We start from the raw sequence: 18,135 nt of genomic DNA on the forward strand, positions 1-18,135 counted from the left end.
AATACTTGAAAGAGAACTATAGGTCACGACTGTAACCCCTGTTCTCTGATTGTATGAGTGAGATATTTCACCAGAACACCCTCCTTGGATGAGCGAGGAAGAGGTTTGGCTTATTCTTGAATGACTCAGAGAAGCTGCATAGGGTAGGAGGGACACCCTTCTCGACGCACACATCTCGACGTCCAGCCAATCATGGCTTCTGAAGAATAAACTGGAGGCGTATCCCATAGTGAAATACCTCACTCATACTATCAGAGAACCGGTGTTACAGTTTTAACCAATAGATCTGTCACTTTACTTCCTCCAGCGATTTTAGAACGTTTACTATTGAAAAGCGATATCCCAAGTATAAATACAGTAAAGTATACACAGTAAAGGGTACAAAAAAGGAAAACATTGGATTAGTAACACGAGCCGACTGTTCATCCCACTTTGGTAATACGTGGCAATGCCTGACGTCATTAGAACGCGGCCATCTTTCCTCAGTTAGTGCGTTTGCTACTTCTCTTTTGGCTCAATACATTGGAAGTGATTGATTTTCCACCCACTCGTTTCTCTGGAATATCAAGATTTCAGGTAGGAATGTATGTACTTCTGTCAAGTGCAAAAAAAGTCAGTCATTACATGAATGCCTTTGTCTTGCGGTAAATCAGTCTAGCTAGCATGAACCAGCATAACTAACGTTTGCTAGCTAACTTACACGTCTAGCTCTAGTTTGCTAACAGTAACTTAGTTATAAAACCTCAGTCTCGCAAACAACCTAAAAGTTACAAAATAATTGTGCGTTTAGTTAGCTATAAAGTTATGTTGCAGTTGACAAGGTGATAACTAAAAGAGGTGTTGCTGTTGCCTTTAGTTAACTAGTTACATTTGTTTATTTTACAACGTTATATCAAAGGCGAACTATTATTGATGGCACAGCAGTCTACACTCCACAATTTCATGTAAAACACATGCATGCACACTGTCCATAAATGCACACTGTCCATAAATGCACACTCGTGCGTCTCTGCATGATGAAGACGTGGCAACAGCTGACTGTTGGCTAACAACCGGCATTTTGCCAAAAGTTGTATTGGCACGGGCCAGGCAGTCACTATTTTATCTTTCTACAATTTAAAAAAACACTAGAATAATACAACTAGGTAATAATACAATGACCAAAAACAGTAACTACCAATATCATGTCAACATGTACCGTTACGCTTTTTATGAAAGTGCCACGTTCTGTGTGTACAAAGTGTCAGTGTGTGTGTATACAGAACTCACCTTTATCCCTAGCTCTCCAGTAGTTATCTTATTACCAGGCTTACATCGGCTTCCTACGTTTCATTGGAATAAAGAATACCAACCTATCCAGAGAACTGACGAGTTACAGTGGAGAGGGGGCCATGAGCCAATGGGATATCAATTATCCAATCAGTTAGGAGCTTTAGCTTCCATGTTTTCTGACACCTGCCCATTCCAACTTAGTCTTGTGTAGAGACCATTAAACGTGCCTCAACTAAGAACTGCCTCTCATACTAAGAACTCAAGCCATGTTGTCTAATAATGTGTCCTTTCTTTGATGTGGCAGACCGAAGGCCGGGAAGATGATGGAAGAAAGTGGAATAGAGACCACCCCACCCGCCTCCCCTTTGCCTCCCCCTAGCATGGCAGCCGCAGTCAACCCCCCTCCCCTGACTATGGGTAAGTCATTCATTGATACAGTGGATGCACTGCTTCCAACCTAAGTTGGTAGCTCCACCAACGGCACAAAATGCAGGCTATACGTCCAGCTTTGGTTCGGTACACTACCAAAAGCATGGAATTGCTACTACAAATCTGCTAGGTCTATATCCTAAGCCAAGGCACAAAATGCAGCCTTAAATTTTAATGCTACATTTCTATCTTAAAACTGTTCAATCTTCTGGGCTGTATTTCATTCCATAAAGTTGTCCACTTCTTTTTGCCCTCATTCATTCTCCTTTACAGAGTAGTCTATTATCAAAAGCTCCACCTAGACTTCTCCATGTTGCTTTCAGCTATATTAATCCTTTCAGATCTCAAAGTAAGGAGGGCATACAATGAGAGCAGAGGGGAGAGAGTGTCATTCTGCAATGAAACACAGCCTCAGTTTCTAGCAGTATGTATCTCCGTAGTCACAACATCAAGCAAGAGAGAGGTCAACGGCTTGAGGTCATAGTTTGTCAGTTGTTGGAATGGGATGCAAAGCAGCGGAGGGGATTAGTGCTTGGAACATTGGCATGAGAGACTGTCTGTCCTTGAGTTTGTGTGGGACAAATGGACAAGGTCGGCTGTTAGGCAGAACCGTGCAAGTCAATTCTGATAATCACCTGCTCACTGTATAACTTTGCAGTAACACAGCAATACTTATCACAGAAATAATTGGAGCCTTGGGTAAATTATGTTCTCTGAAGTTATAGTGCAATGGAAGCAGCCTGTCCATTGTATTTCTTACAATGGAAATGACATCCCGGCGATCCTCAGAATGTCGACGTAGGCCAGGCTGTACAACGAGCCATTCATTTCAGCCAATGCAGTAGTGCTTAGGGTATTATCAAGTCATTATGTTGGGTTTAAAGGAACAATAGCTAGTGATAGAGAATTGTTTTACACTCGAAGATATAGCTACGCTAAGATTTGATTCAGTGGGGTCTTTGCTCCAACTTTCATGTACATTGTAATTTGGGTGAATTATCCCTTTAAACATTCTCATACTTACCTTATTATTTGTTACTCAATAATACTCTCTTGTTCCCCTCCAGGCCTGTCCAGTCCCCTGTCTCTCCCCAGAACAACCGGCATATCCACCTTCGCCCCAGAGGGCTTCTCAACCCCCGTCCCTCTCGCTGTCTCCACCTCCATCCCCCCTATCCACTCCTCCGCGCCCCCTCCCTTCGGCAGCCCCATACCCACCATGTCCTTCCCCCCTCCGCCCATTGGGGGAGCACCTTACACCCCCAGCCCCATGGCCTTCTCCTCCCCCTATCCCTCTGCGCCCCCGATGGGCGCTGTGGCCCTCCCTCCGACCGGTCCGGTGATGACGGCGCCACCGATGGGCCCGCCCACCACAGGCTTTACCATGAGTGCGGGCTATGACATCACGCGGGGACACGCCGGACGCACACCGCAGACGCCGCTTATGCCCAGTTTCTCCAGCGCCGCCCCGATGACAGGTAAGGCTGCCGACTGGCCGGAGCTAAAGAAGCCACGTGGTGTAGGCTATATTTGCCGATTTGAACTGATTGCAAAGGCCTCAGTATTATCAATAGCTTCTGGTCTGTTAGGTCATCCTGTCTTGATGAAAAGTGCCTGAGACTTCAGTCTGGGTATATCATTCCCAACACAAGAGTTGTAAAGTGGAAATTGAATGGAAGTCCATGTGTGTCCAAGGTGCTCTCTTCCTATGCCTTTTAGTGCTAAACTGAACTGTCATTGCAATGTATGGTGATGGGGAAAGGTGAACAATTTCAGGTGATAACCTTAAGATATTCTCTGACTTGGATCTCCTAGAATGCACATTCAAACATGGTCATCAGTCTGGCGCTTTTACTCTGCCGTGTGTGTGTGTGTGTGTGTGTGTGTGTGTGTGTGTGTGTGTGTGTGTGTGTGTGTGTGTGTGTGTGTGTGTGTGTGTGAAGGGGAAGGGGTCAGTGGGCTAAAGGGAAAGCTATTATCTGTGGTCAAGCAGAGAGGGAAATAAGCCCACCAATTTGAGCGGCTCAGTGGACTGCCAGGTTCCGGGTTGGCCCTCTCTAGGGCTTGACACAAAAACGCACATGGAGAAGAGACGCATGCAAACTACTCCACTAGTCCTACCCACTCTCCATATGGACATTTTATTTAGTCTGCCCACACCCCAATGGATAACTATTTTTGTCAGTTGTAAATATGTGTATACATTAAACAAAAATATAATTTTCCATATGCACAAAGAGCTTATTTCTCTCAAATGTTATGCGCAGATTTGTTTACATCTCTGTTAGTGAGCATTTGTGACCGACCGCCTCTTCAGTCTTATGCAGCAAGATTTGAAATTGTATTTTTTACATTGGATAAAAGTATAGACTCAGAGCTAGAAAATGGTATATCATACACTGCAGTTGAAGAACAATGGGAAAGTAATTCTGCTTTGAAAGTTGAAACTTATAACCCCACTTTTGAGAAAATGTTTTGGTACACCTACTTTATTTTATATTTCTCATTTATTTAACCAGGTAGGCTAGTTGAGAACAAGTTCTCATTTACAACTGCGACCTGGCCAATAATACATTCCAGTGGGTCCCAATTCCAGTGGGTCGCAGGTTTACATACACTGAGTTGACTGTGCCTTTAAACAGCTTGGAAAATTCCAGAAAATATCATGGCTTTAGAAGCTTCTGATAGGCTAATTGACATAATTTGAGTCAATTGGAGGTGTACCTTTTTTAAAAATGTATTAGATGCTTAATGTGAGTCTGGAAGGAGAGTTTACAGTCTAACCAGACACTTAGAATATGTAGACAACTACAAATACCTACATTAGAACCGTCCAGAGTAGTGATGCTGGACGGGCGGGCAGGTGCGGGCAGCGATCGGTTGAAGAGCATGCATTTAGTTTTACTTGCATTTAAGAGCAGTCGGAGGCAACGGAAGGAGAGTTGTATGGCATTGAAGCTCGTCTGGAGGTTAGTCAAGTGTCCAAAGAAGGGCCAGAAGTATACAGAATGGTGTCGTCTGCATAGAGGTGGATCAGAGAATAACCAGCAGCAAGAGCAACATCATTGATGTATACAGAGAAGAGTCGGCCCGAGAATTTAACCATGTGGTACCCCCATAGACTGCCAGAGGTCCAGACAACAGGCCATCCGATTTGACACACTGAACTCTATCCGAGAAGTAGTTGGTGAACCAAGCGAGGCAGTCATTTGAAAAACCAAGGCTGTTTAGTCTGCTGATAAGAATGTGGTGATTGACAGAGTCGAAAGCCTTGGCCAGGTCGATGAATTCAGCTGCACAGTAATGTCTCTTATCGATGGCGGTTATGATATCTTAAGCCTTAGCCCCACCCACCTCTTTTAAGGCTTCACTTGTGAGGATATTTGATAAACAGTGATTAGTTTAGTAAACAACCAAAGACTAAAAGTGGTGAAAGTTGCCTACTATAATGAAAAACTCCAGTTTAAAAATCCACTTTATCTAGTCCTTGGCCTATATCCTAATCTGATTTTGGTGCAGGTCATGTTGTTCTTCACATTACTGTCTCTGGTAAACACACACTATATAAAATAAAAAGTTGATTTGTCACATGCACAGGATACAGAAGGTGTAGACTGTACATTGAAATGGTTACTTGCATAGTAGCAATAACAGAAAGTGCCCAGATAAAAAATATTGTATAATTATTAGACAACGCTTACCTGACACACTTGTCTGAATTGATGGGTCATATGAAGGAAATGCTAGATGCCACATCAGGCAAAGTGGATGGGATTTAATCATCTGGTGAAGTGTTCCGTTTAGACATGTAGCTAGCTAACTAAACAATGAACCAGCATAATCCAAACTCATACTACTACCAACCAATACAAATTATGTCATAGCTGTAGTATGAATCTGCAGGTAGTTAAAGATAACCAACCAGGTTCAATGTTAGCTAGCTAACATTAGGCTATAGCTAAGAATGCAAATAGTTCTGTGAATGGAATAATAGTACTACACAGTGAGCCAGCAAGCTAACGTTCACTAGCTAGCTAACAGTACGCTTTAACTTTCTGACGAAGTTGGAAATGTATAATATCTGAAAATGTAGCTAGACTCTTATCCATATACATGGATGAACGCTTCACGGCAGACTGCAACCGTTTAACTCTGTTTTGTTTGTAGCTACATCTCGTTTTGCCAGCGTTGTAAAGTCCAGTGGAGGCTGGTGACTTAAAAAATTGAGGATGGAAGACCCATGGTATAGTCGCAGAACGAATGGCAAAGCGCATTTAAAAAATCATCAAAGAGCTATAATTTGAACCTAAAACTTTTAAAGACATTTATAATAAAATATTATGGGGAATGGGAATAAGAGGGCTACTTAGTGTTGGGAAGGGCAGCAGTGATTGAATGAGGGTATGAGGCATGAGCAGAGGTGTTCAGAGGCTTGACTTCAGTGCAGGACAGGGATGAGGCTTCAGTACAGAAAAAGGCTCATCATGGATTGTGTTGGAAAAGAGCCCAACTCCTCCACTAAGGGCAGGACAGGATTTGACTGTGAAAACAAAACTTTAACACACAGTTAGACTAAAGAGCTAAGAATGAGTTAGTCCAAGCAAGGAGTGAAATCGCATTGTGTATATGATTGACTCTACATAGTAATTAAATAAAATGTATAGGGGTACTCGCAGTGCTTGGAGAGGAAATATTCAATGTGCCGGTGGATGAAAGGGAATATGGGGAATAACAGACCGACTGCACCTGTACAGGCAGTTAACCCACTGTTCCTAGGCCATCATTGAAAATAAGAATTTGTTCTTAACTGACTTGCTAGTTAAAGGTAAAATAAAATACCCATAAAGAAGGTCAGTTTTATTGCTTCTTTAATGAGCACAACAGTTTTCAGCTGTGCTAACATAATTGCAAAAGGGTTTTCTAATGATGAATTTGAGTTAGCTAACACAACGTGCCGTTGGGACACAGGAGGTTGCTGGTAATGGACCTCTGTACGCCTATGTCGATATTCCATTAAAAAATCCGCTGTTTCCAGCTACAATAGTCATTTACAACATTAACAATGTCTACATTGTATTTCTGATCAATTTGATGTTATTTTAATGGTAAAAAAAATAGCTTTTCTTTCAAAAACAAGAATTTCTAAGTGACCCCAAATGTTTGAATGGTAGTGTATGTCTATGGAAGGGGTTGAGGATTACGAGGCTCCTAGGTTTTGTATTGAAGTCATTGTAGCCAGAGAAGGACGGAAGCTAGCTGTGCTCCGGCTACTCTATGGTGCTACAGTATTGCAAAACAGTGCATTTCTATCCATTATTTGGTGACATATTTAGTATAGTTTCACTATTTTAATGGAAAGTCCTTTGAGGAGCTTCCACTGGTCAAGTCACTCCGGTTCACACTGACCGTGGCTTGTGCAGAAAGTAGTAAATCAAGTTTTCCAACTCGATCTGTCGATAGTACCTGCTAAATTCAGGGTATCAATGTTGTTGAGAAAAGTAGCAGAACTTTTGTAATTCTGGATGGCTAACATTATCTATTTAAAAAATGGCACGGTAGAAAGGACTATCACCACATACTGAGCAGCTCATGTTATAAACAGACGCATGCTACATGGCAGACCAATCCAAACTCATCTCTTGGCATGTCCAGCCCATCCATTATCTCAGCCAATCATGGCTAGCAGGAAGGTTCCTGGCTTTTTCTGTGGCTAAACCAACTAGACTCGTAATTTAACCATTTATATTTACAGATGGAATACTAGTTTGTTATTAAGGCACATGAGTTTTTGATAAAGGTATGTTTACATTCAAATGCCTCTCCTGTGAAGTAGTGACGTGCGAGATACGCCTAGTTTCCTCAAACTAATCACATTTCTCCCTTGCCAAGGTAATCCATACACCTGACAGCATATCAAGTAGCTGATTTAACCATGATTATTACACATTTGCATCTTGTGCTGGGATGTTTTGTTACATCTGTGGCATTGCTTTATTTATCAAGTTGAGGTAGCATGCAATTGGCATGCTGACTGCAGGAATGTCCACCAGAGCTGTTGCCAGAGAATTTAATGTTAATTTCTCAACCAAAAGCCGCCTCAACGTCGTTTTGAACAGAGTGCCCCATGGTGGGGTTATGGTATGGGCAAGCATAAGTTATGGACAACAAACACAATTAGCATTTTTATCGATGGCAATTTGAATGCACCGAGATATCGTGACGAAATCCTGACGCCCATTGTCGTGTCGTTCATCCACCGCCATCACCTCATGTTTCAGCATGATAATGCACGGCCTCATGTTGCAAGAATCTTTACACAATTCCTGATAGCTGAACATTTCCCAGTTCTTCCATGGCCTGCATCCTCACCAGACATGTCACCTGTTGATTTGATTTGAGCCTGTTTGGGATGCTCTGGTTCAACGTGTACGACAGCTTGTTCCAGTTCCCACCAATATCCAGCAACTTCGCAAAGTCATTAAAGAGGAGTGGGACAATCAACAGCCTGATCAACTCTATGTGAAGGAGATGTCATGCTACATGAGGCAAATGGTGGTTACACCAGATACTGACTGGTTTTCTGATCCACGCCCCTCCCATTTTTTTAAAGATCTCTGTGACTAACAGATCTGTATTCCCAGTCATGTGAAATTCATAGATTAGGGCCTAAATTAATTTATTTTAATTGACTGATTTGCTTATATGGACTCTGTCAGTAAAATCATTGATATTGTTGGGTGTTATATTTTTGTTCAGTATTTTTTATTTTTTTATATGGTGTTTTGTTTCATTCACACCTGCACTGTTGGAGCTCAGAGCTGAAGTATTTCACTACACTACAATTACATGTGACTAATTAAAAAAAATACAAGCACTTTCACAGAGTGAGTAACATACTACCTCACAAACAAATATGGTTTGAATGTTTGTTTGAGCCAAGGTGTTTTGTCTTTGAGGTGGGTGTGGTTTATGTATCTGTTTCTGCTGTTTACTTTGCATGGATAAATGTGTTTACCTAGTGTCTATTCTCTTGATTACATTATTTTGTTACTGTGCAAGTCCACCTGTTTTTGGTTGTCATTCTGTATGCCTATTGGATACAGCATGGGTATTTAAATCCAGGCCTCAAGGTCTGCTTTTTCATTTTTTTTCCTGACTGATTCCTGTCCTTAATTGGGCAGACCTTGGTGTCCAAGGTCTTAATCAGTCCCTGTTGAGAAGGAAAGGATGAGAACCTGCAGTGTTATTGTCCTCCAGGCCCTGATTTGAATACCACCAGTTTGGCCCCTTATGAACACAATTGTAAGAAAGCAGACCGCAACAGGGGACCTGAATGTGTCTGATAAACGCATGTTTTTGTTTTCTGTTGCAAAAACATTTCCTTTTGGTGCCTAATGAACACAACCCTGGTATACAGTACGTTATGATGAGTGGTAACGGTATTCATGATGTCTCTTCCAGGGGTAGTATCCAACCCAATGGTGCAACAGCCAATGATGTCAGGGGGTCTAGACGCCGGCTCCCCCATCACCTTCCCTGAGGTCGAAAACGAGGACCCCCGCCTCGCCGTAGATGCCAACGCGGGGGGCGGCATTTGGGGTTTCTTCAAGGTACGTCTTTTTCAGTAATTTCGGTAGGGCAGTGGATGTTTTTACGCACCTGACACTCTCAAAGTAATGTGAACACACACACAGTAGTGGACATCCGCGTCGTGTTCATTAGGAGAACGTTTTTAAATGTTGTACAACGGAAATAGGCTTTTCTATTTCACAAGCCCAGGTTGGCCTTCCCTGTTTCAGTCCGTTTTCTTCGGTTTGATGTCTAATGAACACGACCCTGGCAACACAGCAGGGCTGCCTTTTTAAAAGCAGGAAACGCTCACTAAACTAAAAACAGGACTAATGCTGTGTTTACGTGGTACGAGGAAGATGGCAGGGGGTAAACCGGATTACATTGTTTTCAATGAGAGCACAACTGTAAATGCTGGCGGTGAATGCTGTCAGAAGCCACGATAGACGGGACTTGCCGCCAGAGTTAAAATATTTCAACTTTTGCCATCTGCCGTAGCGTCATTTTCTTCCTGATGTTGATTTGCACTGTTTGCTGAAATCACTGTAGCAACACATACTGTCGTGTTGACTTGCTTTTGCCGTTAGTCTGTCTTTTGTGTCCCTCGTCAAAACGCAGCATAAGTCAATAGTGCAAAGACGGGCGGTGTCAGAGGAAGGCCAGAAAAACTGTCAAGAAAGCCAGCCAGGGCCTCCCGGGTGGCGCAGTGGTTAAGGGCGCTGTACTGCAGCGCCAGCTGTGCCATCAGAGTCCCTGGGTTTGCGCCCAGGCTCTGTCGTAACCGGCCGCGACCGGGAGGTCCGTGGGGCGACGCACAATTGGCCTAGCCTCGTCCGGGTTAGGGAGGGCTTGGTCGGTAGGGATGTCCTTGTCTCATCGCGCACCAGCGACTCCTGTGGCGGGCCGGGCGCAGTGCGCGCTAACCAAGGTTGCTAGGTGCACGGTGTAGCCTCCGACACATTGGTGCGGCTGGCTTCCGGGTTGGATGCGCGCTGTGTTAAGAAGCAGTGCGGCTGGTTGGGTTGTGTATCGGAGGACGCATGACTTTCAACCTTCGTCTCTCCCGAGCCCGTACGGGAGTTGTAGCGATGAGACAAGATAGTAGCTACTACAGCAATTGGATACCACGAAATTGGGGAGAAAAAGGGGTAAAAAAAAAACAAATATATATATATATTTTTTTAAAGAAAGCCAGCCAGGTCATAGACTTTTCTCTCTACTACTGCACGGCAAGCAGTACCAGAGTGCAAAGTATGGGACCAAAAGACTCCTAAACAGCTTCTACCCCCAAGCCATAATACTGCTATAATATTTGTTTTATTTTTTATTAACCCATTCTCCACACCCCCTCTTTGGTGCACACACATATATTATTTACAGCTTTTTTTTGCTACATATATTTTACATATCACACTTCATATATTTTACATACTGTGCCTGGTACAGCAATCGCATAACACAAGGGACACAAAAGACCGACTAAATAACAACTTTGCTCGCTTTGAGGAAAATACAGTGCCACTGACATGGCCCGCTACCAAAACCTGCGAACTCTCCTTCATTGCAGCCGACGCGAGTAAAACATTTAAACGTGTTAACCCTCGCAAGGCTGCAGGCCCAGACGGCATCCCCAGCCATGTCCTCAGAGCATGCGCAGACCAGCTGGCTGGTGTGTTTACGGACATATTCAATCAATCCTTATCCCAGTCTGCTGTTCCCACATGCTTCAAGAGGGCCACCATTGTTCCTGTTCCCAAGAAAGCTAAGGAAACTGAGCTAAACGACTACCGCCCTGTAGCACTCACTTCCGTCATCATGAAATGCTTTGAGAGACTAGTCAAGGACCATATCACCTCCACCCTACCTGACACCCTAGACCCACTCCAATTTGCTTTCCGCCCCAATAGGTCCACAGACGCAATCGCAACCACACTGCCCTAACCCATCTGGACAAGAGGAATACCTATGTAAGAATGCTTTTCATCGACTACAGCTCAGCATTTAACACCATAGTACCCTCCAAACTCGTCATCAAGCTCGAGACCCTTGGTCTCGACCCCGCCCTGTGCAACTAGGTACTGGACTTTCTGGCGGGCCGCCCCCAGGTGGTGAGGGTAGGTAAAAAACATCTCCACCCCGCTGATCCTCAACCCTGGGGCCCCACAAGGGTGCGTTTTGAGCCCTCTCCTGTACTCCCTGTTCACCCACGACTGCGTGGCCATGCACGCCTCCAACTCAATCATCAAGTTTGCAGACGAAACTACAGTGGTAGGCTTGATTACCAACAACAACGAGACGGCCTACAGGGAGGAGGTGAGGGCCCTCGGAATGTGGTGTCAGGAAAATAACCTCACACTCAACGTCAACAAAACAAAAGAGATGATCGTGGACTTCAGGAAACAGAGGGAGCACCCCCCTATCTACATCGATGGGACAGTAGTGGAGAGGGTAGTAAGTTTTAGGTTCCTTGGCGTACACATCACGGACAAACTGAATTGGTCCACCCACACAGACAGCGCGGTGAAGAAGGCGCAGCAGTGCCTCTTCAACCTCAGGAGGCGGAAGAAATTCAGGCTTGTCACCAAAAGCACTCAAACTTTTACAGATGCACAATCGAGAGCATCCTGTCGGGCTGTATCACCGCCTGGTACGAAAACTGCTTCGTCCTCAACCGTAAGGCTCTCCAGAGGGTAGTGAGGTCTACACAACGCATCACCAGGGGCAAACTACCTGCCCTCCAAGACACCTACACCACCCGATGTCACAGGAAGGCCATAAAGATCATCAAGGACAACAACAACCCGAGCCACTGCCTGTTCACCCCGCTATCATCCAGAAGGCAAGGTCAGTACAGGTGCATCAAAGCAGGGACCGAGAGACAGATGCTGATTTTCAATCTCAAGGCCATCAGACTGTTAAACAGCCATCACTAACATTGAGTGGCTGCTGCCAACATACTGACTCAACTCCAGCCACTTTAATAATGGAAAAATTAATGTAAAAAATGTATCACTAGCCACTTTAAACAATGCCACTTAATATAATGTTTACATACCCTACATTACTCATCTCATATGTATATACTGTACTCGATACCATCTACTGCATCTTCCCTATGCCGTTCTGTACCATCACTCATTCATATATCTTTATGTACATATTCTTCATCCCTTTACACGTGTGTGTATAAGGTGGTTGTTGTGAAATTGTTAGGTTAGATTACTCGTTGGTTATCACTGCATTGTCAGAACTAGAAGCACAAGCATTTCGCTACACTCACATTAACATCTGCCAACCATGTGTATGTGACAAATAAAATTTGATTTGAATACATTACCGAAGCGACTGCTGGAACAGTTAATCGAATGGCTACCCTGACTATTTGCACCGGCTCTATGCACACTCACTGGCCTCTACCTACACATACTACACTGACACTCCAACACACACCGACTTATATTGACACCACTCACACATAAACACTCTTTCACTCTTCACATACGCTACTGCCACTCTGTTTATTATCAATCCTGACTGTCTAGACACTTTTATCCCTACCTACATGTACATATTACCTCAACTACCTCGTACCCCTGCACATTTGACTCCAGTACTCCTTGTATAAAGTCTCGTTATTGTTATTTTATTGCGTTACTATTTTCTTGTTCATTTTTGGCACATTTTTCTTACTTTTTAACTCTGCATTGTTGGTTAAGGGCTGGTAAGTAAGCATTTCACGGTAAAGTCTACACCTGTTGTATTCGGCGCATGTGACATGAGTTCTTTGCTCTTATAAAGCAGAATTGCTTAGCGCGTTTCAACCTGATGTTTCAACCTATCAGGCATTCAGATCAATATGTCTTTGCACTGAGTTTCGTAAACACCTTTCCTGCATATTAAACAGTTCCTTGTCTCTTTGTTCTGTCACAAAAGAGAAAAAACAAGTGAACTTTCCCAGCCTGTTTCCCCAGACACTGACGCCTTTACAACAAATATCATGCTTTCTCGAATTTGAAATGAGTCGCGTACTAGGTATAATCTGTGTCCGAGGAAACCGACCCCTTGACATTTAACTAAATCTCTTTAAGTCCACTTTATAAAACACTCACGGTCCAAATGTAATTTAGGCTGCTTTTACACAGGCAGCCCAATTATTTTGCCTAATTAGATTTGCTATTTTGACAATAATTGGACAAAAGATCAGAAGTGGGGCTGTCTGTGTTTGTGCCAAAATGGATGCGTTTACACGTCACAACCCCATTTTGTATGATAAACCTTCAGTCAATGTCCTGCCAGAACCGACTCTCCTGTCGCTCAATACGCAACAGCCTGTATTGGGGAAACACTTTCCTGGACGACACCCATAAATTGTCTGCTAATGCTATCAGTGTTGCGTTAGATGACCAGTACGTCTGGTAATATCCAGGGCTGCAGCCCAAAGGGCTCCTTATTCTCTATGGGCCCTGGCCAAATGAAGTGCCTTATTAAGGGAATTGGGTGCCATTTCAGGTCTTCTTCCTCCTATTCACCTGGCTGGCTGGCTGGCAAGGAGGACTGTGGTATGCCTCAGACAGTTAAGGAGACAGTTGGGATCAGGAGCACAGCTTGTCTGATAATAAGTCCTAATTGTATCCATCCAGTCTCTACTGGGAATAAGGCCGACTGGTATCTATCCAGCAGGGTTTCTGTTAGGAAAATGTTGCGCCGTACATTTGACCGGCAACGTTTTAATTTACTAGACATTTTGAGAAATCTGCCGGACCCATATGCATTGGGTGTGTAACCTGATTTTGGTATTCACCCACGGGGCTCAGAATGACAGATCACATTTAGATTATGGTAATTATATTAACAGAACATGCAAGTTGAGGGTGCAACTATTTGCAGTCCTTCAAGCCGAATTCTGATGTGCACTTTGAACATGTTTGAACTGTCCACGTTTACTTTTCCTCAGCCAACAAGATGAGTAACGAACAGCTATATATATATATATATATATATATATATATGCATACACACACACAGTGGGGAGAACAAGTATTTGATACACTGCCGATTTTGCAGGTTTTCCTACTTACAAAACATCTAGAGGTCGAATTTTTTATCATAGGTACACTTCAACTGTGAGAGACGGAATCTAAAACAAAAATACAGAAAATAACGTATGCTTTTTAAGTAATTAATTTGCATATTATTGCATGACACAAGTATTCAGTACTTTGTTGAAGCACCTTTGGCAGTGACTACAGCCTTGCGTCTTCTTGGGTATGATGCTACAAGCTTGGCACACCAGTGTTTGGGCAGTTTCTCCCATTCTTCTCTGCAGATCCTCTCAAGCTCTCAAGCTTCAATCAGGTTCAAGTCTGGGCTCTGGCTGGGCCACTCAAGGACATTGAGACTTGTCCCGAAGTCACACCTGCGTTGTCTTGGCTGTGTGCTTAGGGTCGTTGTCCTGTTGGAAGGTGAACCTTCGCCCCTGTCTGAGCACTCTGGAGCAGGTTTTCGATCCTGACTAATCTCCCAGTCCCTGCTGCTGAAAAACATCCCCACAGCATGATGCTGCCACCACCATACTTCACCGTAGGTATGGTATTGGCCAGGTGATGAGTGGTGCCTGGTTTCCTCCAGACGTGAAGCTTGGCATTCAGGCCAAAGAGTTCAATCTTGGTGTCATCAGACCAGAGAATCTTGTTTCTCATGTTCTGAGAGTCCTTTAGGTGCATTTTGGCAAACTCCAAGCGGGCTATCACATGCCTTACTGAGGAGTGGCTTCCGTCTGGCCGCTCTACCATAAAGGCCTGATTTGTTGAGTGCTGCAGAGATGGTTGTCATTCTGGAAGGTTCTCCCATCTCCACAGAGGAACTCTGGAGCTCTGTCAGAGTGACGGGTTGTTGGTCACCTCCCTGACCAAGGCCCTTCTCCCCTGATTGCTCAGTTTGGCCGGGCGGCCAGCTCTAGGAAGAGTCTTGGTGGTTCCAAACTTTTTCCATTTAAGAATGATTGAGGTAACTGTGTTCTTTGGGACCTTCAATGCTGCAGACATTTTTTTGGTACCTTTCCCCAGATCTGTGCCTCGACACAATCCTGTCTCAACGCTCTACGGACAATCCCTTTGACCTCATGGGTTGGTTTTTGCTCTGACCGGAACTGTCAATTGTTGGACCTTTTCATATAGACAGGTGTGTGCCTTTCCAAATCACGTCTAATCAATTGAATTTGCCACAAGTGGAAACATCGATGGAAACAGGATGCACCTGAGCTCAAGTTCGAGTCTCATAGCACAGGGTCTGAATACCCTTTCTATTTTTTTATTTTGAATAATTATCAAAAATGTCAATCTGTTTTCGCTTTGTCCGTATGGGTTATTGTGTGCATAGGTTGAGGATTTAAAAAAAAATGTAATCCCTTTTAGAAAAAAGCTGTAACGTAACAAAATGTGTATAAAGTGAAGGGGTCTGAATACTTTAAGAATGCACTGTATTGTACACACTCGCCAATTTAATTCCACAAAATTATACAAATGAACCTGTAGACCGATAAGCATGACCAGTCAAATGTATTTACATCAACTGGTTTTTACATCAACTAATAGGCTAAAAAGCATTATCCCGGATAATTGGCCACTTCCAAATTTATCGGCTTTTTTTTATCGGCCAAATCCCCGGCTTTTACTGGCTAACGGAAACCCTGCCATCCAGTCTTGTTTGGGATTACATGCACATTGCGCACTGGCAGGTAGTCGGGCAGGCAGGCACAAACTGTTGGTTCAACAATTGGAACTGTTCAGGGTTCCCTCCACTTTGTTTTGTCCTGAAACCACTCCTGGTGTACGGACTCATGAGTTAGTGATGGTGTGTTTTTATTCAGTTACATTAGAATGGTTTTGAAACAACTGAGATACAGAGTAAAGTAAAAAAAAAAAAGGCTAAGCGACTGTTTCAAAGTACCTAACTTAATTTCCTTCAAACATTGTACCACCTGTAGAAGTAATGAGCTATGACACTAATTAGCTTGGGTCATTAGCGCATTCATTGTCACACAAATTAACATAACGTCTTATTTCAACCAGTCAGTTAAGGGATGCAAATGACATCTAGCTTTAGAACATGTTTTAACTGTGTGTGTCCATCCTCAGGGCGTGGCAGGTAACCACATGGTAAAGACGGTCCTGGATAAGACCAAGCACTCAGTGGAATCCATGATCACCACTCTGGACCCGGGCATGGCTCCATACATCAGTAAGTCAACACCAACACCATTTATCATTAATTTAACAGTGGTGGCACTAGGGTTGGGGTTAATCAATTCAGGAACTGAAATTCCCTTTTAGTAAATTGAAAAAAAACTTGCTTTTATCTTCCATGACTTCTCAATAAACCGAAAAGGAATTAGATTAGAACTAGATTTTTTTCTCTCATTTTGTCTGTCATAGTTGAAGTGTACCTATGATGAAAATTACAGGCCTCTCATCTTTTTAAGTGGGAGATCTTGCACAATTGGTGGCTGACTAAATACTTTTTTGCCCCACTAACTTTCCCTTCTGTTTGCTTTATGTAAGGAATTTGAAATGTTGTATACTTTTACTTTTGATACTTAAGTACATTTTTGCAATTACATTTACTTTTGATACTTGCATATATTTAAAACCAAATACTTTTAGAATTTTTTACTCTAGTAAAGTATTTCACTTTTACTTTAGTAATTTTCTATTAAGGTATCTTTTACTCTTACAATTGGGTACTTTTTCCACCACTGCTGTAAACCCACAGGGTGTGCAGTCTTTTCTTTCTTTCCAGCTTTAACATTTCATTGTTAAATGTTATCATTTGTCAGGTTGTACCCACAGATGTAGCCTTTTGAATATTATTATAGATAAAAATGCATCCTCCAATTGCAACATCTGCCTATGCCCACACATCTCAAGAAAATTGTTTATTTTTAATACCCTCAAACACAGTTGGGCATACGCTAACTCATTTCAAAATAGGCCCACACATCACTGTCAATCGTGATTTTTTTCCTGATGTTTTTCCAGTCAAACTGCATGCAAACTATAAGCCTTTCTTAAGTGTTTTCTGTTTAAATCAAAGCATTTCCTGCGGAGTGCTCTGTTGTGTTTTGGCTGCAAAAATGTTACTGTCCAGCTTCAGATAAGAAATGACTGAGGTGGTGTTTTTGGTTTAACATATTATAGGCCTAGGACCTATATACTATTCTATTTGGGTCTGTTATGTAAAATATGAATTAATCATTGGCCTATGTGATCTTGCAAGACATTGATTCAGCTTTTATCTAACTTGACTAAACCAGCATCAAGTCTTCTATTTGTAGTTAGTGATGAGTAAGGACTATTAGGCAACAGATCTTGAGTTATTTTATGCGTTTTGAGCGCTCCTCTAATCCTGGTGCTGTAAGGACAGCAACGTAACCAAGTGGTCATCGTTCTGGGTTCCACTGTATTTTATAATGAACATCAAGGCAGCCATAGTGAATTTGGATTCGGTTCATGTGATGGATCAGTTTGTCTGCATATGCAATAGAGGTGTTTCTGTAAGCTAAGCAATCGGACAGTAGTGTGAATTTCAAGTACGTCGTACAAGAGTTCCAAGTCCGTAACAAACTGTTTTGAGGACAGCTGTTTGAGCAAACCTGATAGAGTTTTCTGTCTGTGGCTGTTCTGGTTACGTCTGCACACGCCTGTAGTTATTCATCATTCACTCCACCACCAGAGTGAGAGAAGACAGGGAATAAACCACTATTTACCTCTAGGCTGCTATAGCCTACATATTTATTTAGTTTGTCATTCCGTTGTTTTCATGGAAGGTTTGTGGTAATTATAATTTATCAAAATACATTTTCCAGAA

At 42.9% G+C, this 18,135-nt stretch overlaps 1 protein-coding gene across 2 annotated transcripts in view; it reads left to right on the forward strand.

Annotated features, from left to right (window-relative positions):
* Positions 1-241: 241 nt before the first annotated feature.
* LOC139408348 (proline-rich coiled-coil 1) overlaps positions 242-18,135 on the forward strand; it is a 28,769-nt gene continuing 10,875 nt past the window's right edge. Inside the window, exons 1-5 of one of the 2 annotated variants that reach the window (XM_071152111.1) lie at positions 242-576; positions 1,577-1,689; positions 2,769-3,179; positions 9,163-9,311; positions 16,407-16,509. In XM_071152111.1, coding sequence (XP_071008212.1) covers positions 1,593-1,689; positions 2,769-3,179; positions 9,163-9,311; positions 16,407-16,509 — 760 coding nt within the window. In that variant the 5' untranslated portion in view covers positions 242-576; positions 1,577-1,592. Of the gene's footprint in view, positions 585-1,576; positions 1,690-2,768; positions 3,180-9,162; positions 9,312-16,406; positions 16,510-18,135 lie in introns of both variants that reach the window. The other variant, XM_071152112.1, reaches the window with a different exon arrangement.

The sequence above is a fragment of the Oncorhynchus clarkii genome, chromosome 5, assembly GCF_045791955.1.
Source record: "Oncorhynchus clarkii lewisi isolate Uvic-CL-2024 chromosome 5, UVic_Ocla_1.0, whole genome shotgun sequence".
NCBI classification, from domain to species: domain Eukaryota; kingdom Metazoa; phylum Chordata; class Actinopteri; order Salmoniformes; family Salmonidae; genus Oncorhynchus; species Oncorhynchus clarkii.